We start from the raw sequence: 27,649 nt of genomic DNA, 5'->3' as shown, positions 1-27,649 counted from the left end.
AATGGCCCAATTCTGCTCATATGGTATGTGGTCTCATGGTCTCAATCTGTGGCATTCACTGCCACAGGAGGCCAAGTCATTTGGGCATTTTTAAAGCAGAGGTTGATAGGTTCTTGATGAATAGGGGTGTCAAAGGCAGGGGAATGAGGTTGAGAGGGAAAGATGGATCGGCCAGGACTATGGTGGAGTGGGTTGGATGGGCTAAATCCGCTCCTGAGCTCTTATCCCCTGCTGGAGGAGGTAGTTGAGGCAGGTACGTTTGCAATGTTCAAGAAACATTTAGACAGGTACATGGATCGGATGGGTTTAGAGGGATATGGGTCAAACGCATTATAGACGGACTATTATAGATGGGGCATGTTGGTCTGCATGGACAAGTTGGGCCGAAGGACCTGTTTCCACGGCATATGACTCCATGTCTCATGATCTTAAATGAACAGGCGATTCAATGAGGAAGACCAACCAGATTATAAAGTGTATGTATATGGGTGTAATGCAGACTGCAGAGTTCTTCCAAACCCAGAAAATAATACCCATTCTAGAAATGCAATCAGGTCCTTCTGAAGGCAACAGCAGTGACAGCAAGTCTTACAGAGGTAATAATACAAAACAAATGGGGGCTGAGGAATGAATTCAAGGAATGACAAGAGACCCATGGCAGTTCATCTTAGCACTTAACACTTCTCGTTCAACCTGCAGACACAACTGTGCTCCACTTTGGCATTGGACAAAAAGGCAAGACCCGTCCCTCAATACTAAGGCAGGAAAGAAGCATTTGCAGTTCAATAGACCTTCTGTATAATGGAAATTGTAAGGGCGGCTCGGTGGAGCAGCGGTAGTGTTGCTGCCTCACAGCGCCAGAGACCCGGTTTTGAACCTGACTACAGGTGCTGCCTGTACGGAGTTTGCACGTTCTCCCCGTGACCTGCGTGGGTTTTCTCCAAGATCTTTGGTTTCCCTCCATACTCCAAAGATGTAGAGGTTTGCAGGTTAGTTGGCTCGGTATAAATGTAAAATTATCCATAGTGCGTACAGGATAGTGTTACGGTACTACACGGACTCAGTTATTACAGTCTATTACTAAACTAGCTAAACTATGAACATGAAAGCTCGACAAATATCAAAATTAATGTTTCAGTGCCGAGTCACAAATTTGAGTGAGTTGAATATCAGACCTGCTCGACTGTGATGCGAAAAGGAATGGTCATATTCTTTCAAACACAATTCTTATTTTAATACTCATTCTGGCATATGGATATTAAAATTTAGAAATACAGTACAGAAACAGGCCCTTCGGCCCAACGAGTCTGCACCAACCATTAACCCGAGTCCACACTAACGCTATCCAACACACGAGGGACAATTTACAATTTACACCAAAGCCAATTAACCTACAAACCCGCACGTCTTTGGAGAGTGGGAGGAAACCGGAGCACCCGGAGAAATCCCATGCAGGTCACAGGGAGAACATGCAAACTCCGTACAGACAGCACCCGTAGTCAGGATGGAACCCGGGTCTCTGGCGCTGCGAGGCAGCAACTCTACCGCTGCGCCACCGTGCTTTTTGTCCAACCATCAGCTATCAAACCACCCCACCCCCGGACAGAGTTCCGCCATTACCTGCTCGGCCATGTCCTGCCCCTCCTCTCTTCCAGATCCCCCCCTCACCCCGCCCACAAACTAATGAAGGGCCCCGACCTGAAACATCATCTATCCATGTTCTCCACAGATGCTGCCTGACCCACTGAGTTACTCCAGCACTCTGTGAAACGTCACCTATCCATGTTCACCACAGATGCTGCCTGACCCGCTGAGTTACTCCAGCACTCTGTGAAACGTCACCTATCCATGTTCTCCACAGATGCTGCCTGACCCGCTGAGTTACTCCAGCACTCTGTGAAACGTCACCTATCCATGTTCTCCACAGATGCTGCCTGACCCACTGAGTTACTCCAGCACTCTGTGAAACGTCACCTATCCATGTTCTCCACAGATGCTGCCTGACCCACTGAGTTACTCCAGCACTCTGAAACGTCACCTATCCATGTTCACCACAGATGCTGACCGACCTGCTGTCTTTTTTTTTTTAAATGACCTCCGATTCCACTGGAACGTAGGGCAGGGAAGTTGAGTTGACCACATTGGTGGATCTGGAGATTGCTGGAGTAACTCAGCGGGACAGGCAGCATCTGTGCACTAAACGTTATTCCCTTATCATGTATCTATACACTGAAAAAGGCTCAATTGTAATCATGCATTGTCTTCCCGCTAACTTGTTAAAAGCTTTTCACTGATACATACGTAGACATAACTACATAGACAATAGGTGCAGGAGTAGGTCTTTCGGCCCTTCGAGCCAGCACCGCGCCATTCAATGTGATCATGGCTGATCATCCCCAATCAGTACCCGGTTCCTGCCTTCTCCCCATATCCCTTGATTCCGTTAGCCCTAAGAGCTCCATCTAACTCTCTTTTGAAAGCATCCAGTGTATTGGCCTCCACTGCCTTCTGAGGCAGAGAACTCCACAAATGGCCCATTCTTAGTCACGTGTGCGACCTAAAAGATGAAAAATTGTGGAACACATCTCTTCTAATTCTGACAGCACTACAGGTATATTGTGTTGTGCTGTATATATGAATTATACATTTTTAGGTTTATCAAGTGAAATGTTTATGTTACGCTGACAATATTTGTTTAGGATCAGAGGCCAAATGTGGCTGGTTCATATTGGTTCATTTTCCAAATTCACAACTGTGTGAAATAGGTTTTCCTCATCTCCATTCTAAATGGCCTACCTCTTTTTCATAAAATGTGGCCCCTGGTTCTGGACTCCCCCAACACTGGGAACATGTTTCCTGCATCCAGCGTGTCCAATCCCTTAATAATTTTACATGTTTCTATAAGACCCCGTCTCATCCTTCTAAAGTCCAGTCACTCCATTCTTCTAACATATGACAGTCTCGCCATCCTGACATTCCCACAATTAACCTGGTGAACCTACGCTGCACTCCCTCAATAGCAAGAATGTCCTTCCTCAAATTAGGGGACCAAAACTGCACACAATACTCCAGGTGTGGTCTCACTAGGGCCCCGTACAACTGCGGAAGGATCTCTTTGCTCCTATACTCGACTCCTCTCGTTATGAAGGCCATCCGCTTTCTTCACTGCCTGCCGTACCTGCATGCATATTTTCAGTAGATGGTCGTCAGAAATTACAGCAGGATATCAATCAGTGGGCAAGTGGGCTGAGGAATGGTTAATGGAGTTTAATAGATAGGTGCGAGGTGCGTCATTTTGGAAAGTCAAACCAGGCCAGGGTCGAGGGCAAAAATCAGCCTGAAAAAGAGTCTCGACCCAAAACGTCACCCATTCCTTCTCTCCAGAGACGCTGCCTGTCCCGCTGAGTTACTCCAGTACTTTGTGTCTATCTTCTCTTTAAACCAGCATCTGCAGTTCTTTCCTATACACGGGTCTAGGGGAGTGTTGTAGAGCAGAGGGATTGAGTGCATGTACATAGTTGCTTGCCGGAGACGTTGTAAGTAGATAGGGTGGTCAGGGAGGCTGCCGTCCGGTATCTTGGCCATCGTCAGTCAGTCAGGGCATTGAGTACGGAAGTTGGGATCATAAGGTCATAAGAAACAGGAGTAGAATCAGGCCATTCGGCCCATCAAGGCAACTCCACTCTTCAATCTTGGCTGATCTATCTATCACTCCCTCCCAACCCCATTTTCCTGCCTTCTCCCAATAACATCTGACACCCGTACCAATCAAGAAATGTCATGTTACAATTGTACAAGATGTTGGGTAAGGCCGCACTTATGGAGTATTGGGTTTGGTTTTGGTCGCCTTGCTATATGAAGGATGTTGTCAGGGCTTGAGGGCCTGAGCTGTAGGCAGAGTTTGGGCAGTTTAGGACTATTCCATGGAGCGCAGGAGGATGGGGGTGTTCTTGCAGAGGTGTATAAAAGATCACGAGGGGAATAGATTGGGTGGATGAACGGACTCTTTTACCCAGAGCAGTGGAATCAAGAACCTGAGGACATAAGGTTTTAATTTAGTTTATTGTCACGTGTACAGAGATACAGAGATGTTTTGTTGTTGTGTGCTATCCAATTAGCGAAAAGACTAAACATGAATACAATCAAATGTAGACAAAAATGCTGGAGAAAATCAGCGGGTGTGGCAGCATCTACGGAGCGAAGGAAATAGGCGACGTTTCGGGTCGAGACCCAGAAGGGTCTGCCTCACACGATGCTGCCTCACCCGCTGAGTTTCTCCAGCATTTTTGTCTACCTTCGATTTCCAGCATCTGCAGTTCCTTCTTAAACACATGATTACAATCAAGGTGAGCACAGTGTACAGAGACAGGATAAAGGGAATAAGGTGCGAGGAAAGATTGAATGAGAATCTGAGGGGCAACTTATTCCAGACAGAGGGTGGTGAATACTCATGCTACTAGAGGGGGGGGATAGGGTAGTTGAGGCAGGAACTAAGTCAGGAATTTAAGAGCAGTTGGACAAGTCTGCCTCAGAAGGCAGTGGAGGTGGGTTCTCTGGATGCTTTCAAGAGAGAGCTAGATTGGGCTCTTAAAAATAGAGGAGTCAGGGGATATGGGGAGAAGGCAGGAACGGGGTACTGATTGGGGATAATCAGCCATGCTCACATTGAATGGTGGTGCTGGCTCGAAGGGCCGAATGGCCTATTCCTGCGCCTATTGTCTATGTACATGGATATGAAAGGTTTAGAGGGATACGGGCCAAACGTGAGGGAGGGTGGAGAGAGTGTAGGTGGGGCATCTTGGGCAGGGTGGGCCGTTTCTCTGCTGTATGACTTGACTAAAACTGGAGAGTGCTGAAAAGATAAGAGCGGCGAAGGTCAAGTGAGACTTGGCACGAGTCCATTTACAGATTGAAATGCCACCGACACACAGAAAACCAAACCAAACAGAGTGGGTGTTTACATCGGAGAATGCAGTTCAGAGGCGGAGCACTGCAAGCCATCAGGATACAGGTTACCCACCCCACGAATTTGCCACTTGGAAGAAATGTTATTCATGATGTAGGGAGACACCAACATAGAACACAGAAACGTACAGCGCAGAAAGAGGTCCTTCGGCCCACAATGTCTATGCAAACATAACTCTTAGACAAACTAATCATGTCTGCAAGCACGTGATCCATATTCCACCACATCCATGTGCTATCCAAGCCTATGAAATGCTACTGGGACAGGCAGCATCTCTGGAGAGAAGGAATGGGTGACGTGTCGGATCAAGACCCTTCTTCAGACGTCTGAAGGGCCTTGACCCGAAAAGTCACCCATTCCTTCTCTCCAGAGATGCTGCCTGTCCCGCTGAGTTACTCCAGCTTTTTGTGTCTATCTTCGGTTTAAACCAGCATCTGCAGTTCCTTCCTACACTCTGTGGAATTCTCTGCCTCAGAGGGCGGTGGAGGTTCTCTGGATGCTTTCAAGGGGGAACTAGATAGGGCTCTTAAAAATAGAGTCAGGGGATATAGGAAGAGGGCAGGAACGGGGTACTGATTGGGGATGATCAGCCATGATCAAAGTGAATGGCGGTGCAAGCTCGAAGGGCCGAATGGCCTACTCCTGCACCTATTGTCTATTGTTCTATCAGTCCCCACCACCACTCCTGGCAGTATATTCCAGGCACACGCACCATCCTGTGTTAAACAAATCCTCTCCTGCACGATCTTCCTTAAAATTTGCCACTCTCACCTTAAAGTTATGCCCTATTTGACATTTTTTTCCACGTTCTGACCTATTGATGCCTCTCAATTTAATGCACAATCAGGTCTCCCCCTCAGCAGCTGACACTACTGCGAAAGCAATCACCATTTATCCAAACTCTCCTTGTAACTATTATCCCACAATTCCAGCAGTATCCTGAAAAACCTCCTCTGCACCCTCTCCAAAACACCCATACACTTCCTGTAACGGGGCGACCAGAACGGCACACAATACTGCAAATGCAGCATGACCACAAAGTATTAAGAGAGCGTGTAGATAGGAACTGCAGGCGCTGGTTTGTACCGAAGATAGACACAAAGTGCTGGGAGTAACTCAACGGGCCAGGCAGAATTTCTGGAGAAAAAGGACAGGCGAAGTTTCCGGGTCAGGACCCTTCTTCAAACAAAGTCTTGCTGACTCTTATAGTCAATGCCCCAAGCAATGAAGGCAAGCGTACCGTATGCCTCCTTTGCTAAACCGGTCGCTAAACACTAACTCCCCCTCCCATTCCCACACTGACCTTTCTGTCCTGGGCCTCCTCCATTGTCACTCTGACAACGGAGGAGGCCCAATGCATATTGGAGGAACAGCACCATATATTTTGCTTGGGCAGCTTACAGCCCAGCAGTATGCATATTGATTTCTCTGACTTTGTGGCCCTTGCTTTCCCCCTCTCTCCTCCCCTCCTCCATCTTAGTCCCCCGATGTCTAACTATCCTCCTGATTAGATTGTATCTCAGTTCCCTTACACTGGATAACAATGGCGTATTCTACATTTCCCTTGATCTCTGCCCCGTTGATGTCTGGTTTTCACACCTTATCCTTCCATATCTCTGTCTCCCCCTCCCCTGACTATCAGTCTGAAGAAGGACCTCGACCCGAAGCATCACCCATTCCTTCTCTCCAGAGTTATTCCAGCATTTTGTGTCTCCCTTCTTGACCATGTTACCTACTTGATTAGTTTTTGTTTTGGAGCTAACAGCTTGACTAACAGCCCTTCACCCCACCAAGGCCACGCCGACCATGGATCACCCGTACACGAGTTCTAAGTTATCCCCGCCTGGCATCCATCCTACACACGAGGGACAATTTACAGAAGCCAATTAACCCCACGTCTTTGGAATGTGGGAGAAAACTCGAGAGGAAACCCCACACGGTCACAGAGAGAAGGCACAAACTCTGCCCAGGCAGCACCCCGAGGTCAGGATGGAACCCGGGTATCTGGCACTGTGGGTCTGCAGCTCTACCCGCTGCACCACTGTCGCAGAGTACCCACTTTTAGGGATCTACGAACTTGCGCCCCAAAATCTCTCCATACATCGATGCAGAAACCAAGGAGCGGCACAAAATCTAGTCCGTCAGCTTCAGACGTTTAGTTCATAAGCTGCAGCCCCGGGAGAAATCAATCCCACACAGGAGATGGCGGGGAGAATGCACAAACTTTATACAGGCAGCATCCGTAGTCAGGATTGATCTGGTCTCAGGCACTGTGAGGCAGCAACTCTACTGCTGAGCCACCATGCCACCCGACACAGAGCAGGATCAGGCCATTCGGCCCATCTAGTCTACTCCAACATTCAATTGTGTCTGATCGGTCTTTCCCTCTCATTTGGATCCCTCATCTCTCTCTCTCCTAGCATCTTTAAATGATTTATTTCATAGATGCATGGTGCAGGAGTAGGACATTCGGCCCTTCGAGCCAGTACCGCCATTCAATGTGATCATGGCTGATCATCCCCAATGTTGAGGCAGGTGATATTGCACCGTTCAAGAAACATTTAGACAGGTGCATGGATAGGACGGGTTTAGAGGGACATGGGCCAAATGCGGGTAGGTGGGACAGGTTGGTCAGTGTGGGCAAGTTGGGCCAAAGGGCTTGTTTCCTTGCTGTGTGACAATGACTCTGTCGGGTGTTTATCGATAAATCCTTTAAATGCATTTAGCTCTCTGCCTCCTCCACCACCACCCCGGGCAGCAAGTTCCCGGCACCCACCACCCTCTATGCAAATATAAAACTTGCCCCGCACATCTCCTTTAAACTTTGCCAACTCTTAAAGCTATTAAAATGCAACTAAAGCACAGAACATATGTTTTAACACTCAGTTTAAACGATGAAAATTATAACTTACTGAACACAATTACTGCTCTGTATAAAGTCTGTACATTTTGACTCTTACGAAAACAAGATTAAATTCTGAAGACATTGTCCATAAATTCTAGGGGCAGAATTAGCCCATTCTACCCATCAAGTCTACTCCGCCATTCAATCATGGCCGATCTATCTCTCCCTCCTAACCCATCTCCCCATAACCCCTGACACCCGTACTAATCAAGAATTTGTCAATCTCCGTCTTAAAAATGTCCACCGACTTGGCCTCCACAGCCGTCTGTGGCAATGAATCTCAGATGCACCACCCTCTGACTAAAGAAATTCCTCCTCACCTTTTTAAAGGAACATCCTTTTATTGTGTGGCTTCATAAGAAGTATTATTCTCTACCTCTTAAAAATGGACAATATTCTCGTCTCAAGTAATTTGGGTCTGGATGGTGCAGAATCTTATGCAGTTTAGTTAATAGTTGCAGCGTGCTAGCAGGCTCTTCGGCCCACCGAGTCCATGCCGACCAACAATCACCTGCACACTAGGTCTACAATATCCCAGGTTTGCATCCTACACACTAGGGGCAAGTTAAGTAAGCCCATTAATGCACACAGGAATGGCAAGTCAGTGCTGAAGGGCCCCGTTTCCTGTCTCTGTACCGAGATACTCCATCAATTATCCACAAGCATTCCATTCCTTGCTGCCCTGACTGATTTCTAACTGAATTTTTGCTTGGTCCATGCTGCATCTAGTGTAATGGAAGACCTTAAAGTAGTGAAAGACCTGGATAGAATGGACATGTGGGAGAGTCCAGGACTAGAGGCCACAGCCTCAGAATAAAAGGACGGACATTTAGAAAGGAGATGAGCAGGAAATGCTTTAGCCAGAACGGAGGTGAATCGGTGGAATTCATTGCTGCAGACAGCTGCGGAGGCCAAGTCACTGGGCATTTTTAAGGCGGAGATTGATTAGCACGGATGTCAGGGGTCATGGGGAGCAGGCAGAAGGTTTGGAGGGAGAGGTAGATCAGTCATGGTTGACTGGCGGAGTAGACTTGATGGGCCGAATGGCCTAATTCTGCTGCGATAAGTTGAACATGAGATGCCTGCCCAGAACCTCTCTGAAATGAAGACTAGACAAATAGTATGTGTTTATATTGATGGAAATAACCCAAGAAACACGACAACACTCTCATAGTGGACAAGAGTGGATGGTATAACCCGCAAGATACATGTACAGCGTTGTTGAGCAAATGGCAGACTATCGGTCTATAAATCGGTTTTAAAAAAAGAGCTCAAAATCAACTAAAAATAGAATTAATTGAACAACCCCCAAATTGTGACTTGCAGGTTGTCTAATTCCTGCATTACATTTTTTAAAATTTCACTTTGTAGTTGCAATTGTGACTAATGAAGTGCCATTGCGCCATTAATTACCGTCCCCATGTTTTTAGCAGAGAGTGGTCCTGAACTACTATCTACCTCAATGGAGACCCTCGACGATCTTTGATTGGACTTTACTGGCATTATCTTGCACCAAATGTCATTCACGTAACCATGTATTGCCTTTCCACTGACTGGTTAGCACGCAACAAAAGCTTTTCACTGTACCTTGGTGCACATGACAATTAACCAAAACTAGTAAAAGAACTGAAAATGAACATCCTTTATGAAACAAAAATTACTCATAAACAATTTCTTTTGTCAAGAGTTAAAAATGCTTTAAACAAAAGGGGGCGGCACGCAGGCACAGCGATAGAAGGCTGCCTTACAAGCGCCAGAGACCTTGGCTCGCTCCTGACTAGGTGCTGCCTATACGGTGTTAGCACATTCTCCTCGTGACCTGCGTGGGTTTCTCCACAATCTAATTTCCTCCCACGCTTAAAAGATGTACCAGTTTGTAGGTTAATTGACTTGGTGTTTGGTGTAAATGTAAATTGTCCTCAGTGTGCGGAGGATAGTGTTAATGTTTGGGGATCGCTGGTCAGTGCGGACTCAGTGGGCCAAAGGCCCTATTTCCTCGCTGTATCTCTAAACTAAAACACTTAGGTCATATGTGATAGGAGCAGAATTTGGCCATTCGGCACATCAAGCCCATTTAATTAAGGCTGATCTATCTCTCCCTCCTAACCCCATTCTCCTGCCTTCTCCCCATAGCCCCTGACACCTACACTTTACCTCAGTACACGTGACAATAAACTAGTAAAATAAAATAACTAAAATTGAAGATCCTTATGGAAAACAAAATCACTTAAGAACATTGTTTTTTTTTTTGTTGAGTTAAAAATGCTTTAAACAAAATGCAGCATTCAGGTACGCAGGCAAGTAAAAGCACTGGCAGTAGGTAGAAGATAGAGCCTTACTTTCTAGTCTCGACATGCTTGGCCGAGGCCTGCAGGGATGGAAACTGTACATCATTGAAGATCTCAGGTGGTCCCTGTGACTGGGTTCTCCTCGCGTTGTTTAACCTGGCACCAGGAGGGCGGTACACACCAGTCGGTTTCACTTCCGGGACCTCTTCCACTGAAATCAGACATGTTGAACAGAATGTCATCTTTTTTTAATTAAATATCCACTTTTTTTTTTTAAAAACAAGATAATAATGGGATGAATAATTAGATTTTAAATTCATAAGTGGCAGTCATAGTCATCTAGCGTGGCAACAGGCACTTCAGCCCAACATGTCCAACCTACACGAGTCCCACCTGCCTTTCTTTGGTCCATATCCCTCCAAACCCGTCCTATCCATGCACCTATCCAACTATTTCTTAAACGTTGGGATAGCTCCATCCTCAACTACCTCCTCTGGCAAGTCTTTCCATACACCCACCGCCCCTTGTGTGAAAACGTTACACATCGATTCCCCTACTCTGGGCATCTGCCCGATCTATTCCTCTCATGATTTTATTCACCTCATATACAAATTAAATTTAATTAAATATACAATTAAATTAAAAATTCATCTTGGATGGTTATTTTAAAACAATTGTCGGAAGCTATTTGTAGAAAGTTCACAAGACATTGGAGCAGCAGTAGACCACGGCCCGTTGACACCTTCACACTTCCTTATCTATTGTCAGTCTGGTCTTCACCCAAAACGTCACCCATTCCGTCTCTCCAGAGATGCTGCCTGTCCCGCTGAGTTACTCTAGCATTTAGTGTTTATTGTAGTGCATCAGTTCCAGAAACAAAGTCCAATGTCCGCAATGGGGTCGGAGTGAATCAAACAATGCTCTATCTTAGGGGTTGGACAGGCTAAGGGGTTAAGGGGGATTAAGGGGTTGGACAGGCTTGATGCAGGAAGATTGTTCCCGATGTTAGGGAAGTCCAGAACAAGAGGTCACAGTTTAAGGATATGGGGGAAGTCTTTTAGGAACGAGATGAGAAAAACATTTTTCACACAGAGAGTGGTGAATCTGTGGAATTCTCTGCAACAGAAGGTAGTTGAGGACAGTTCATTGGCTAAATTTAAGAGGGAGTTAGATGTGGCCTTTGTGGCTAAAGGGATCAAGGGGTATGGAGAGAAGGCAGGTACAGGATACTGAGTTGGATGATCAACCATGATCGTATTGAATGACGGTGCAGACTCGAAGGGCCGAATGGCCTACTCCTGCACCTATTTTCTATGTTAAGGATCGTTCAGAAGCCTGATAACTTCATGAAATGTTAAAATCTAATACTAGCGGGTATATCTCTAAGGTGAGGGGAAGGTTTAAGGGGGAGGAGGGAGGAGGTTTTTTTTTTAATACAGAAGACAGTGAGTGCATGTACGCCCTAGAGAACTATTCATGGTCTGGTTTGGTTCAGCCGCCAAGCACGACATCCGGAGGCTACATCAAATCGTCCGATCAGCTGAGAAGGTTGTTGGCTGCAACTTTCCCTCTATTGATGAACTGTGCACTGCAAGGGCCAGGAAGCGAGCGGGCAAGATCATCTCTGACCCCTCTCACCCTGGCCACAAACTCTTTCAATCACTTCCCTCTGGAAGGCGACTCCGGACTGTCAAAGCTGCCACAGCCAGACATAAAAACAACTTTTTTTTCCCACAAGTAGTAGCTCTACTCAATAACCAAAAATCTGTAGCCTCCTTTTGCTCTAGTATTTTTTTTAATTCACATGTTTAATCAATAATGTTTTATTATTAATGTTTAATGTTTTATGTATCGTTCCTAACTGTCACTGTATGTCATGTTGTCACTTGCGGGCGGAGCACTAAGGCAAATTCCTTGTATGTGAATACTTGGCCAATAAACTTATTAATTCATTCTTTGTACTTTTCTGCTCAGGCAATGTTTAACAGATTAACAAAAATAGGAGAGGAAAAAGTAAAAATAAAAAGCACTGTGAATGAGCACATTGATACTTCCCCCCCCAGGAGATAACACCCAATGCTTCCCACATACAAAGATGTCCTTATACCCCACAAATAACTGTAAGCAGTGGAAAATTCAGTTGTGGCTCTTTACATGCAACTGTGGGCGGCACCGTGACACAGCTGTTAGAGCTGCATTAGTACAGTGCCAGACACCTCGCTTTAATCCAGACCTCGGATGCTCTCCGTGACCGTGTGGGTTCCCAAAGACTGGCCCTCTGGGTTTTCCGGTTTCCCCAAAGACTGGCCCTCTGTAAATTGCCTCAATTGAGCAGGGAGTGGAAGTGTGCATGGAGAAAGAAAGAAAGAAAAACTAGCTTGAACCGGTGATTGATGGGCGGCGTGGACTCGGTGGGACGAAGGGCCTGTTTCCATGCTGTATCTCGAAACTAAACTGGTGAGAGGTGCATGGGAGCTGCACTGAAGTGGATTTGAACTAATTGTGCTGCTGCCTTTTACCAGGGCCAACATCCGTAGAATGGAGATGATTTCCAAACTACATGCCGTGGTAAAAGGAATTATTAAAGCAATGGAAATCAAATAAAAGACCAGGACCTGGAGCGCAGGAGGCTGAGAGGTAATCGTAGAGGTGTAACGCACAGAATCTATAACCATGAGGGGGGGGATCAAAAGTCCAGAGGATATAGGCTTCAAGTGATAGGGGAAAGATTTAATTCATCCTCATCTTCTCTCTAAAGCTAAGTCCTTTTATTCTGAGGTTGTGCCCTCTGGTCCTGGACTCTCCCACTGGACTCTCCACTATTCGGTAAGTTTCTATGAACCCCTTCCCTCTTCTAAACTCCGGTGAGTACAGGCCCAGTGCCTGTACTCGCTGGAGTTTAGAAGGGGGGAGGGGGTTCATAGAAACTTGCCGAATCATGAAAGGCCTGGATATCCCAATCAACCTGCGTTCATTATCGTAAACTTCCTCCGGACTCTCTCCATGCCAGCATATCAGTTCCGCAACTTTCTCCGGACCCAGCATATCCCTCCTCGGATGCGGGGTCTAAAACTACTCCCAATAATCGGTATAGAGTACAGGTTATAATTATATGGCACCCTATGCCATAATAATGCCACAGTACACAGGCTGGTGATTCTGAACAATTGGCAAGCAAGCAATGCGGGAACACAGGAGTAAGAGGTGCAGCATATAATCCTCCGACATTTTTGCCACCCCACCACTGGCCACATCTTCCCATCTCCTCCCCTTTCTGCTTTCCGCAGAGACCGTTCCCTCCGTAACGTCCTGGTCAACTCGTCCCTTCCCACCCAAACCACCCCCTCCCCGGGTACTTTCCCCTGCAAACGCAGGAAATGCAACACTCGTCCCTTTACCTCTCCCCTCGACTCCATCCAAGGACCCAATCAGTCTTCCCAGGTGAGGCAGAGGTTCACTTGCACCTCCTCCAACCTCAACTACTGCATCCGCTGATCCTGGTGTCAACTTCTCTACATCGGCGAGACCAAGCGCAGGCTCGGCGATTGCATAGCTGAACACCTCCGCTCAGTCCGTCTTAGCCAACCTGATCTCCCGGTTGCTCAGCACTTCAACCCCCTCCCATTCCCACTCTGTCCTGGGCCTCCTCCATTGCCAGTGAGGCCCAGCGCAAGTTGGAGGGACAGCACCTGGTATTTCGTTTGGGCAGCTTACACCCCAGAGGTATGAACATTGACCTCTAATTTTAGATAGCCCTTGCTTTCTCCCTCCTTCCCCTCCCCCGCTCTCCCACGTCCTACTGCCCCCACCTACTTCCTTTCTTTTTCCCTCCCCCCCCTCCCCTTCCGACATCAGTCTGAAGAAGGGTCTCGACCCGAAACGTCGCCAATTCCTACTCTCCATAGATGCTGCCTCACCCGCTGAGTTTCTCCAGCATTTTCTGTCTACCTTCGATTTTTCCAGCATCTGCAGTTCTTTGTTAAACACAGGAGTAAGTGTCATTTCTCCACGTCTTTGCTTACCCACAGCGACGGGTGCCTGCACTGTTATCTTGTTCCACGGTCCAACGGTCCGATCTCCTTCTCTGTACGAGACATTCTCTCCATCGTCATCTTGATCTTCTTTCTTTTCATCTTCTTCCTCCCTTTCATCACTACAGTTAGTAATAGCCAACATGAAGCTCAGGTTCAGAGAATCCAAGCAGTTCACATGAGATATGAATTGACGTGCACTTAAATAATACAAGGTGTGAGGGGAACAGAGAGGGTAAATACAGTCTTTTACCCAAGATTGGGGAATCAAGAACAAGAAGACGTTGGTTTAAGTTGAGAGGTAAGATTTAATAGGAACCCGAGGGACAACTTTGTTTCCCCATTCAGAGGGTGGTGGGTGTATAGAACAAGCTGCCAGATTACATAGTTGAGGCAGGTATTATAACAACATCTAAAAGACCATTGGACAGGTATATTCATTGGAAAGGGTTCCTATGGGCCAAACAAGCAAATGGAACCAGCTTAGATAAGGGATATGGGCCAAACGCAGACAAATAAGGGATATGGGTCAAACGCAAGACAATATCAGACAAGTTTAATGGGGCATCTTGGTCTTTAGACTGTAGAGATACAGCATGGAGATCAGAGTCTGTGATCACTGGTTGGAGCGGCCAGTTTCCGCCCTGCATCTGTAAAGTCTAAAATCACAGTTTGTGGTTGCTGGTTTTATCCCAGATAGAAACATAGAAACATAGAAATTAGGTGCAGGAGTAGGCCATTCGGCCCTTCGAGCCTGCACCGCCATTCAATATAATCATGGCTGATCATCCAACTCAGTATCCCGTACCTGCCTTCTCTCCATACCCCCTGATCCCCTTAGCCACAAGGGCCACATCTAACTCCCTCTTAAATATAGCCAATGAACTGGCCTCAACTACCCTCTGTGGCAGAGAGTTCCAGAGATTCACCACTCTCTGTGTGAAAAAAGTTCTTCTCATCTCGGTTTTAAAGGATTCCCCCTTATCCTTAAGCTGTGACCCCTTGTCCTGGACTTCCCCAACATCGGGAACAATCTTCCTGCATCTAGCCTGTCCAACCCCTTAAGAATTTTGTAAGTTTCTATAAGATCCCCCCTCAATCTCCTAAATTCTAGAGAGTATAAACCAAGTCTATCCAGTCTTTCTTCATAAGACAGTCCTGACATCCCAGGAATCAGTCTGGAAGTAACTGACGGCTTGACCACTGAATGGGAATAAATAAGAGATAGACACAAAAAGCTGGAGTAACTCGGCACGTCAGACAGCGTTTCTGGAGAAAAAGAACAGGTGGCATTTCGGGTTGCAACCCTTCTTCTCCAGAGATGCTAAGTTAATATGGCTTTTTTATGTCTATTTTCGGTGTAAATCAGCATCTGCTATACAGGAATAAACAGGAGTTAGTGTAGCAGCAAGATCAGGGCAAAGGACTGAAGGAGTTCAGAAACTGGACCAGTGATGTTCAAATGCACCATGGCAGATAAAGAATTTAACAAGTAGCTAAATTAAATAACTAATAAACATGAAACTGAAAAGTTGTCAATAATAGTGACATGAAACAACCAGATTGCAATAGAACATTTAATGCACATCTGCCCCAGCCAACAATGGACCATTATGGACTCTACCCGTCCAATGGACCATTATGGAGGTCATCTAGTGTCTGCCCCGATTTGCTCATAAGTTGTAGGAGCAGAATTTTGTAGTTATGGTCACACATAGTCTCCTTTTAACCAAAGGCCGAGTCGTTAATGATTTTTGCTCACCTGATTTGTAAGGCGTGGAGCCTTAAACCACTGTAATCAACTTCCTTTTGTTCAAACTCCTTCCATTCTTCATCCTCCTGTAATAGATCTAAAGATTAGTTCACGCACTGGAATACATTATTTTTATAGCGAATCAGTCAGTAAAAACTGAGATAGACAATGTACTGGAGTAACTCAGCTGGTCAGGCAGCATCTGTGGAGAACATGGACAAGTGATGTTTCACAGAGTGCTGGAGTAACTCAGCGGGCCAGGCAGCATCGCTGGAGAACATGGATAGGTGACGTTTCACAGAGTGCTGGAGTAAAGGGCCTGTCCCACTTGGCAGTCATTTGCATGTCATGCAGATGTCGTGTAAATTACGGCCAAGTGGGACAGGCCTTAACTCAGCGGGTCAGGCAGCATCTCTGGAGAACATGGATAGGTGACGTTTCAGAGTGTTGGAGTAACTCAGCGGGTCAGGAAGCATCTGTGCAGAAAAAGTAGGGGTGATGCCTCGGGTCAGGACTCTTTTTCAGACTGAAAGTAGGGGTGAGGCGAGAAAAGAACAGTACTGATTAGGGTCAGCCACAAATGTAGGGCGGTGTCTAATAGGTCCATTGTTAGCTTGGGAAGGAGTGATCTCGAGAGCAACAAAGTGGAACTAGTAAAACGACTTGGGAAGGGGGCAAGGAAATGTATGATGGAATTACTTAAAATTAGACAATTCAATACCACTGGGTTATAAGCTACCCAAGTGAAATAACATGCTGTTCTTCCCAGTTTCTTCCCTGCTGTTATCAGGGAAGTGAATAATCCAAGCACAACCAGAGAGCAGTGCTGAACTACTATCTACCTCTTTGGTGACCCTCAGACTATGCTGGCTTTTCCTTGTGCTAAACATTATTCCCCTATCATGTATCTGTACATCTGTAATCATGCATTGTCTTTCTGCTGACTAGTTAGCACGCAACAAAAGCTTTTCACCAGCGAGTACAGGCCCAGTGCCGTAAAACGCTCACATGTTAATCCAATAATTCCTGGGATCATTCTCATAAGCCTCCTCTGGACTCTCTCTAAAATCTGTGGAATTCATTGCCACAGAAAGCTGTGGAGATCAAGTCAATGGATATTTGTATGGCAGAGATTGGTACAGGGGTCGGGGGTCGGGGAGAAGGCAGGAGAATGGGGTTGAGAGGGAAAAATAACCGGTCATGACTGCATGGCAGAGTATTCGCGATGGGCCGAATGGCCTAATTCTGTTCCAATCACTTACGAACATTCCAACACATCCTTCCTCAGATATGGGGCCCAATACTGCTCACAATACTCCAAATGTGGTCTGACCAGCGCCTTATAGAGCCTCAGCCCAGGTGTACATTGAAGACAATCCTGGCTCTATGAGATTTGGACGTTTTAATGGAATAATCATCAGACTAAACAATACAGATAACAGCAACAGGGATAAATAGAACTTTCAGAAGGGCGCATGTTTGCGTAGAAGTCAGAGAGCGATACAGCATGGAAACAGACCCTTTGGTCCAACTTACCCTACACAGACCAAATGTCCCAGCTACACTAATCCATATCCCTCCAAACCTGTCCTATCCGTGTACCTATCTTTTCTTAAACATTGGGATAGTCCCAGCCTCAACTACTTCCTCTGGCAGCTTGTTCCACACACCCAGTGTGAAAGAGTCACCCATCAGATTCCTATTAAAACTTTTCCCCTTCATCCTATGTCCTTGATTCCCATACTCTGGGCAAGAGACACTGTGCATCTACCCGATATATCCCTCTCATGATTTTATGCACTGAATCTTTCGTGTAGAGCAACGTGAAGTAATGCACTTTGATCGGGTAAATAATATCCAAATCATACTGAACCTGCCAGGTTTCTGTTCACGCGCTCAATTAAGGCTTCGTGGCCTCCTTCCATAACACTGCCCAGTTTAGTATTGTTGGCAAATTCTGAACTGTCACAGGACGGCACAGTGGCAGAGTTGCTGCCTTACAGCGCCAGAGACCCAGGATTGAACCCGACTATGGGTGCTTGTATGTACGGAGTTTGTACGTTCTCCCCGAGATCTTCGGTATCCCCCCACACTCCAAAAACGTACAGGTTTGGAGGTTTATTGGCTTGGTGCAAATGTAAAAATTGTGCCTAGTGTGTGTAGGGTTAGGGTGCGGAGATCACTGGTCGGTGCAGACTTGGTAGGCCCTAAGGCCTGTTTCCGTGCTGTATCTCTAACCTAGTAGCTGAGACACAACCATTGACACCTCTAGTTGTCCCCAACCAAAAAAAGATCAAATTTCTCCAACTATTTTGTGTCTATCAAGTAATTTTCAAGCCATGCCAACAAATTATATGCTTTAATTTTGCACACTTCAAGGCCTCCCCTAGCAAGCGTTCTTTTAGGAAGGAGATGAGGAGAAATTATCTAGTCAGAGGGTGGCGAATCTGTGGACATCTTCGTCACAGTGGACTGTGGAAGCCCAGTTAGGGGATATTTTTAAGGCAGAGATAGATTCTTGATTAGTACGAGTATCAGAGCTTATGGGGAGAAGGCAGGAGAATGGGGTTGAGAGGGAAAGATCGATCAGCCATGATTGAATGGCAGAGTAGACTTGAAGTGCCGAATGGCCTAATTCTACTCCTATTCCTTAGGACAAACACCCGACTTGTGTAAAGAGGGTGCATACGAGGAAGCGTTTGGGAGATTGGAGGGATGGATTTACTGGCTGCTGCAGGCATGTTCTGCAAACTACTTGGGCCGTAAACTGTTCACAGGCAGAGTCATGTTACAACGTGGGAACAGCCCTCATGTTGAAATTTATTGACGTACAGCATCACCAAAAATCCACGTGCACCACATTCACTGCTTTCCCAGTTTAGAGATACAGAATGGAAACAGTCCGTGCCGACCAACAATCTACCCATACACTGAAGATACACAAAAATGCTGGAGAAACTCAGCGGGTGCAGTAGCATCTATGGAGCGAAGGAGATAGGCAACGTTTCCGGCCGATACACTAGTTCATTCCTACACTCTGGGGACAATTTACAGATGCCAACTAACCTACAAATCTTCACATCTTTGGACTGTGGGAGGAAACCGGAGCACCCGGAGAAACCCCACGTTGTCACAGTGAGAGCGCGCAAACTCCGTACAGACAGCAACCGCCGTCAGGATCAAACCCGAGTCTCTGGCGCTGCAACTTTACCACTGTACCGCCCTTCTGTTATAGCATAGAACAGTACATCATAGGAACAGCCTCTGCAGCCCACAATGTCCGTGCCAAACATGACGCCAAGCTGGAATAATCTCCTCTGACTGCACAAAACCCATATCCCTCCATCTCCGGCATATCCAGGTGCCTATCCAGAAATATCCAATGCCTTTATCAAATCTATTTAACAGCTACATTCTGAAAACGTTATTTTGTGAAACATGGATTAATATGGAACTGTGCCTGTGTCAATAACTAGAGAATGATCCTGAGCTACTATCAACTTCACAGGAGACCTTCGGACTATCTTTAATTGGTCTTTGCCTTGCACTAAGCATGACTCCCTTTATCGTGTATCTGTACACTGTGGATGACTCGAATGCAATCACATAATGTCTTTCTGCTGACTGGTTAGCACGCAACAAAAGCCTTTCACTGTACCATGGTAGACATGACAATAACATAATCTTATCTACAGAAGGGTCCTGACCCAAAACATCACCCATTCCTTCTCTCCAGAGATGCTGCCTCTCCCGCCGAGTTGCTCCAGCATTTTGTGTCTATCTACAGTGTAAACCAGCATCTGTAGTTCCTGCCTACACATTTAGTCTTTGGATCAGGTGACTTGCAGCTGCAGAAAGGAATGCCTACCCTCAACAACACAGCACATTTTATAGATTGTGGCATCAATTAGCCTGATGTATTTATAATTCCAATTCATGAGAATACAAGAGCAGTAGGTGGCCCTTGCACGCCGCGCCAGTTGTCAAGTTTGTGACCTGATCCCCATTTCCCCTGCATTTTCCCCCAATCCCTCAGTTACACTGATGAAGCAAACAATTGATCCAGGCTTTGAATGAATTCAATGACTAAACCATTACAGCTCTCTGGAGTAGAGAAGTGGAAGAATCGCCATCCTGATTTGTCAGATCAGGGAAAAAAAGTACTCAGCTAAGAAATGTATGCATAAATACCAAAGGTTAACGCTATCCACAAAGGCTAAATGCACAAACGCAGTGCGGCACTGCACTGCCATAAGTGATAGGAGCAAAATTAGGCCACTCGGCCCATCAAGTCTACTCCGCTATTCAATCGTGGCTGGTCTGTCTTTCCTTCTCAACCCCATTCTCCTGCCTTCTGCCCATAACCCCTGACATCCGTAAAAATCAAGAATCTGTCAATCTCCACCTAAAAATACCCATTGACTTGGCCTCCACGGCTGCCTGGGCCCCTATTTACATAAACATAGAAAATGGGTGCAGGAGTAGGCCATTCGGCCCTTCGAGCCTGCACCGCCATTCAATATGATCATGGCTGATCATCCAACTCAGTATCCTGTACCTGCCTTCTCTCCATACCCCCTGATACCCTTAGCCACAAGGGCCACATCTAACTCCCTCTTAAATATAGCCAATTAACTGGCCTCAACTACCTTCTGTGGCAGAGAGTTCCAGAGATTTACTACTCTCTGTGTGAAAAATGTTGTTCTCATCTCAGTCCTAAAGGATTTCCCCTTTACCCTTAAACTGTGACCCCTTGTCCTGGACTTCCCCAACATCGGGAACATTTGCCCACCAATCCCTCTCCACTTAGTCCTGATTGATGGACTCGACCAGATACAACCACCCGTGTGTTCAGAGATGCTGCATGACTCGCTCAGTTCCTCCAACAGTTTGTCCCTCTTTCAAACCGGCAAAACAGGCACAACGGATGTCATGATCTCCCGCATCCTGCGACTCATTCACAGCTAATTCACTGATAAATGATGACTAAGGAAAAATAGAAATCATGTCAGTTTCTTTATTGTCATTGTAACATGGGCCATGTACAACGAAAAAGAGAAAGCAAGTCGGCCCATTGTTTGGCCAAAGGGATAGGGTTAGCCATTTACATGGGCAACTCTTTTTTAAAAACCTTTTATGGATACAGCGTGGAAACAGGCCCTTCGGCCCACTGAGTCCGCACCGACCAGCGATCCCCATGCACACACTAGGGACAATTTATAACTTACTGAAGCCAATTAACCTACAAACCTGAACGACTTTGGAGCGTGGGAGGAAACTGGAGCACCCAGAGAAAACGCATGTGGTCACGGAGAGAATGTACAAACTCCGCACAGACAGCACCCGTAGTCAGGAGCGAACCCGGGTCTCTGGCACTGTGAGGCAGCAACCATACTGCTGCTCCACTGTGCAGCCCCATTGAAATTGTAGCTAGCAGACAAGATGATTCCACACCATGAAAATGTCATGGTCTTCTTGAGCAAAACAAAGTGCCGGAGCAACTCAGCAGGTCAGGCAGCACCTGTGGAGGGAACAGACTGAGGATGTTTCCTATCGGGTCTCTTCAGAGTGCAAGTGAGGGGAAAGCTGAAAAAAAAAAGAGGTGGAGCCAGGTCAAAGCCTGGCTAGGGATAGACAAGAAACTACAGATGCCAGTTTACAATTAAAAAAAACAATGCTGGAGTAACTGAGCAGGCCAGACAGCATCTCTGAGGAACATGGATAGGTGGTGTTTCAGGTTGGAAACCTTTTCAGTCTGAGGGTAGGGAGCAGAAAGCTGGAAAAGAGGTGGGGAATAAGGTATGGCAAGTAATAGGCGGATACAAGTGAGGGGGGAGATTTGATTAGCAGATGGGTGGACAAAGGCCAGAGATTAAGAAAAAATGTTCGAGAGGCATGAAATTTGGCGCCAGACAAAGGAATAAAAGTGGAAGAGGACCCACTTGCCAGATATTGTCCCACCATCTACCTCTCTTCCAGCTTTCTCCCTCCGACTGCGATCAGTCTAAAGAAGGGTCCTGATCCAAATCGTCACCTATCCATGTTCTCCACAGATGCTGCCTGACCCAGAGTTACTCCAGCACTCTGTGAAACGTCACCAATCCATTATTCTCCACAAATGCTGCTGCCTGTTACTCCAGCACTCTGACCCACTGAGTTACTCCAGCATCTTGCCTTTATTAAGTGACAGGTGGATACGGGAAAAGGTTGATTTATGAGTGGCAGGTGGGTAGATTAACTGGCAACAGCTAGAGATGGAAAGCAGACAAAAAAGTTATTGTTCACAACTTTAGGCTTGGCCACCTGCAGCTGTCTCAGTGCTGGAAATAAGAATATTCCATCATAATTTTATGTGCAGCTCCCCACACAAGGCTTGATCTCAGAGGTCACACACATGCAAATATCTAACAATGACTGCCTTCACTTCTTTACATTCAACATCATTACTCTATCATTATCATTGTTATTGGGGGAGGTGACATTATACCCGAGGAAGGATGTGCTGGAGAGGTTTACAAGAACGATCCCAGGAATTATCGGGTTAAGATATGACGACGTTTGACGGCGCTGAGCCTGTACTTGCTGGAGTTTAAAAGGATGAGGGAGGACCACATTGAAAGGCCTGGACAAAATGGATGAGGCGAGGATGTTTCCACAAGTGGGAGAGGCTCGGACCAGAGGGTACAGCCTCAGAATAAACGAACAAACCTTTAGAAAGGAGATGAGGAGGAATTTCTTTAGTCAGAGGGTTGTTGAATCTGTAGAATTCATTGCCACAGATTGCTGTGGAAGCCAAGTCAATGGATATTTTTAAGGTGGAGATTGATAGATTCTTGATTAGTACACGTCAGACTGAGAGTCAGGGGAAAGGCGATGTTGTCTGACCCACTGAGTTACTCCAGCTTTTTGTGTCTATTTCCTGTTTATACAAGCCATATTCCATCTGCCGACCCAAAAGCCTTTTAAATGCCACAATTGGATCTGCCTCCACCATCACCACTGTTGCCAGGCACTCACCACAACCGGCGTAAAATAAACTTGCCCTGCGCATCTCCATTAAACTTTCCCCTTCCCACCTTAAAGCTACGCCCTCCAGACTTTGACATTGCCACCCTGTTAAAAAGGTTGACTGTCAACCATATCTATGCCGCTCATAATTTCATATACCTCTATCGGGTCTCCCCTCACCTCTGGTGGTCTAGAGAAAACAATCCAAGCTTGTCCAAACCCCTAATCCAGGCAACATTCCGGTAAACCTCTACTACAAGTGATAGTAATCTACAAGGCACATCAGAAGTATCACTTGCTTGGATGGAAGTACAGTTGCAAGCTACTTAATGCTGAAAGCATCCAGATCAATCAATGCAAACCATGAAAATGAAAAAAAAACTAGTTCATAAGTTAGAGAATTCTATGCCATTCAATCATGGCTGATCCATCTTCCCATTTCAACCCCATTCTCCTGCATTTGCCCCATAAGCCGACAACCATACGACTCAGAAACCCTCGACCATAGAGGCATACCGTGTGGAAATAGGCCTTTCGGCCCAACTTGCCCAACCCAGCCAACATGTCTCATCAACACTAGTCACACCTGCCTGCATTTGGCCTATATCCCCCAAACCTGTCCTAGCCATAAACCCCGTCTAAATGTTTCTGAAATGTTGCGATAGTCGCTGCCTCGCTTACCCCTCCGGCAGCCCGCTCTACATTCCTACCAACCTTTTGTGTAACAGAGTTACTCCTCAGGTTCCTATTAAATCTTTCCCCTCTCGCCTTAAACCTATATCCTCTGGTTCTCTTAACATGCTTTTCTCTCTCCCGAGTTCCGACACAGGGTCTCCAGTTAACAGACATATTAACCGTGTCTTCAAACATTTGAGGTCTGACCAGCCAATTATCCCAACCCCAAGGAACATAGTTCTCACAATCCCACGTCCTACTTAACTGCGCCATAGCCCTTTTGCACTGGTTAAGAATATTTTGGCTGATCAGAACAAAAGGAAGCAGCTAAGAAATGTTTGCTTTAATACACAAGATATAATAACTACGTCAGACACAAAGGCTAAATGGACAAACGCAGTGTGGCACCCCAACGTTATAAAACCACCAGGTGAGAGACGTTATGTCAAAGGGAATCAGTCAAAATGTTAACGGCAAAAGCGTTGTGGAGGAACAGGAAGCACTTAAGAAAGCTGGAATGTACGATGGCCAACAACTAGGGCAAAGGCAAAACTGGCGATGTGGAGAACATTTCTCTTCCTCGCCCCCACCCCCACACTGCACTGCACTGCCAACCAGGATGCTTCCTGTGCCATCAACGCCCCAACAACCCAGAGTCATTTCTAAAAAAACCTATAGCTAAGGCCTGACTCAACCTACCAGTGTAAACTGCAACACAACCCCCCCCCAAAAAAAAAAATCTCCCCCCCCCCCCCCCCCCCCCTCACAATATCAGCCCTCCCCCATCCTTCACAGGTGCAGGAACAGGTGTCAGGGGTTATGGGGAGAAGGCAGGAGAATGGGGTTGAGAGCGAAAGATAGATCAGCCATGATTGAATGGTGGAGTAGATTTGATGGGCCTAATTCTGCTCCTATCACATGAACAATCCCTCCCATATCAGGCGCCATTTTTCAGCTATCAGCCTCGACTCCCTCCCTCCCACACCCACCCAATCTACACACTAAACCACAACAAATGGGAAGGATTTTCACTGTAAGAAAAAAACATTTTTCTCCTCAGGCAAAATATGACCCCCCCCCCCCCCCCCCAACCCCATTCTCTTCCTTTCATCACTTTTTCCTACTCCGTGTCCCCACTGTTGCCTGGATTTGTCACTCTCTCCCCTTGGTTATATGCACCTACAATTAAAGGACATTCCTTTATGAAGGAGATGAGGAGGAATTTCTTTAGTCAGAGGGTGAATCTGTGATAACCTTTGCCACAGAAGGATGTGGTTGTCAAGTCAGTGGATATTTTTAAGACAGAGATTGACAGACTCTTGATTAGTGTGGGTGCCAGGGGTTATGGGGAGAAGGCAGGAGAATGGGGATAGGAAGGAGATATAGATCAGCCATAATTGAATGGCGGAGTAGATTTGATGGGCCGAATGGCCTAATTCTGCTCGTATCACTTGTGAACCCCACCGGGTGTACCTGGCCATCATTCCACCATTACCAGGGTTTGTTTCTCTCTCTCCTCATCTACAAATTATTTCTTCTCCACACCCACTCCTAAGAATGGATACAATTAAAGACCATCGGGTCACCCCATCTGTAAATGGCAGCCCTCCAAGATAAGGCGTAGGCTGCATCCTCCTTCCCCTGCGCGACTAGTACGGCCCTCTCCTCACCCACCCACACCACCCCTCCCAGACCCATCCTCAAGCCTCCGCTAGACTCCTCATGCACCCCTCCCTCTCAGCCCTCCTCAACCCCCCACCCCAGCCTATCCTCCCCCTTACATCCCCGGTCCACCCCTTGTCATACTTCCCCAACCAACCACCCCCCCTCGTACTACTAGGGCCCACATCTCCCCTCTCCATCCTCTCTCCTCATCCCCTCTGAAACAAACAAACATCTTTCCACACACTAGCCCCCTCACCCCCAAACTCCTCCTGTCATCCTTTCCTTCCCTCCTTGTCCCCAAACCCCTCTTGCCCACTCTTCACCATACCCCCCCCCCCCCCAATATCCCATCCTCTCAGCCCCACCCCACCCCCCTCCACATCATTGAGACTTTGGTCATGCATCTCCCGACCCACCAGAGCCCTTCTCACCCCGTCTCCTCATGCATGCATTGTCTACCCCCGGACACTCCCACCCCTTGTTCCCCTCCTCCTTTTCCTCATCCCATCCCTCCCTGCATCCCTTATCCTCCTCCCCACCCCCCTCATCTGCCTCTTCTACCACAATCCCCACTACTCCTCCCCTCTCCCCCTCCTCACCCCCACCCTCCTCAATCCTCTCCCCATCATCTTGGGTCTTGTCTTTCTTCTTTTATTGTCTCTTTTTGATAAATAGATCTCCTCCCCCTCCCCTCCTCAACCCCCCCCCCCCCCCCCCCCACCCTCCTCCCACATTCCACCATCCATCCTCCACACCTCTTCCATCCTCCCCTCCCTCCTCAATCCCCCCCCTCCTCCTGGTTGGTTTGGTCTTTCTTTTTCTTCTTCTTGTCTCTTTGGCAAAAAGAAATCTCCACCCACCCCATCCCCCTTCGCCACGATCCTCAATCCCATCAACAACCCCCTCCTCAATCGGCGGCCCCTCTTCACCCCCTCCCCGCCTCACCATCATCCTGCTCCCCTTCCTGCCACAATCCCCCCCCCCCCTCCTCCACAACCCCTTCTCCACCCTCCACGTCATTCCTTACACCCTCCACCCCTTCTCTTTCCACCATACCCTCCTCCTCAATCCCCCACCCCCTCCATAACCCTCCACACCCTAGGCCTTTCCACCCCCTCGTCCCCCTTTCCATCCATTCCCCTCCTCCTCAATCCCATCCCCGTTTTTGTCTCCTTCGTCTCTTTTCAGCAAAGAAATCTCCTGCACTCACCCCAATCTCCCCCCCCCCCCCCCCTTTCCATCCACTCCCCACCTGCAGCCCTCAATCTCCACCCCTTCCCTCCACCTCACCCTGGGCCCCCCCCCCCCACGCCCCACCCCCCTCTCCATTCCCCCATCTTTCCTCTCTTCCTGATTTACGCCTCTTCTGCAATCCCCTTGTCTCCACAACCTCTCCCCCATTTATCTCGCCATCCCCATCTCCTGTTCTGCATCCCCCTCACCCTGGGCCTTCCCACCCACTCCCCCCTCCTCCTCCCCATCATACCCACTCCACCGCTTTTGGCCCTTTCTTTGTGTCTCTTTTGGCAAAGAAAATGTACTCCACCCCATCATCCTTCACCTCTCCCCTTTCCACCCCCCCCCCCCCCCTCATCCGCCTCACCCTGGGCCTCTTTGCCCCCCCCCCTCTTTTCATCCACTCCCTTCCACCCTCAATCCACACTCTACATCCCTATCCTCCATAACCCTTCCCCATCCACCCACTCCCCTTCTCCTCCCCATCACATCGCTTCGTCAATCCGCCTCCACCCACCTCCCTTTTGTACTATCCTCAATCCCTCTCCCCATCTTTGGTTGTCTTTCTCCGTCTCTCCTTTGGCGAAAAAAAATTTTTTCCACCCACTCCTCCCCCTCATCTCACCCTCCACTCAATCCACTCCTCGTCACACGTCCTCCCCATTCCCTCCACCCTCTTTCCTTTCCACCACCCCCTTCCTGGTTTACCCCTCCCTCACCTTCCCACCCCTTTCTCTCCACCCCTGCCACCAAAACCCTCCCCCATCCTTCTCCCATGCCACTCCACCCCTCCCCATCACACTCCCCTCCTCCGGTTTTGTCTTATTTCCTTCTTGCCTCTTTTGGCAAAGACATCTCCCCCACCCTCCCCATTCCCAATCCCTCCTCGCCCCTCCACTTCTCCCCTTTCCCACACCCTCAACCCCCCCCTCATTCTGGGCCTCCCCACACACCCCCCCTTTTTCATCCACTCCCCTCCTCCACCTCTCAATCCACATTCTTCACCCCTTCCCTCCATAACCTTTCCCCCCTCAATCCCCCTCCGCCTCTCCACCCACCTCCGCATTGCATCTCTTCCCGAGTCCCCCTCCAACCCTCTGTACTATCCTCAGTCTCCCTTTC

At 47.4% G+C, this 27,649-nt stretch overlaps 1 protein-coding gene across 4 annotated transcripts in view; it reads right to left on the bottom strand.

Annotated features, from left to right (window-relative positions):
* cdv3 (carnitine deficiency-associated gene expressed in ventricle 3) overlaps nucleotides 1-27,649 on the bottom strand; it is a 38,948-nt gene that overhangs the window by 9,525 nt on the left and 1,774 nt on the right. For 3 of the 4 annotated variants that reach the window (XM_055653604.1, XM_055653597.1, XM_055653582.1), the window contains exons 2-4: nucleotides 15,953-16,029; nucleotides 14,182-14,312; nucleotides 10,211-10,370 (exon numbers count right to left, since the gene is read on the bottom strand). In XM_055653604.1, the coding sequence (XP_055509579.1) occupies nucleotides 10,211-10,370; nucleotides 14,182-14,312; nucleotides 15,953-16,029 (368 nt within the window). The remainder of the gene's footprint in view (nucleotides 1-10,210; nucleotides 10,371-14,181; nucleotides 14,313-15,952; nucleotides 16,030-27,649) is intronic. The other variant, XM_055653590.1, reaches the window with a different exon arrangement.

Source organism: Leucoraja erinacea, chromosome 2 (genome assembly GCF_028641065.1).
Source record: "Leucoraja erinacea ecotype New England chromosome 2, Leri_hhj_1, whole genome shotgun sequence".
NCBI classification, from domain to species: domain Eukaryota; kingdom Metazoa; phylum Chordata; class Chondrichthyes; order Rajiformes; family Rajidae; genus Leucoraja; species Leucoraja erinaceus.
Note: the sequence above shows the minus strand (reverse complement) of the source record. Positions and strands in the feature narration are given on the sequence as shown.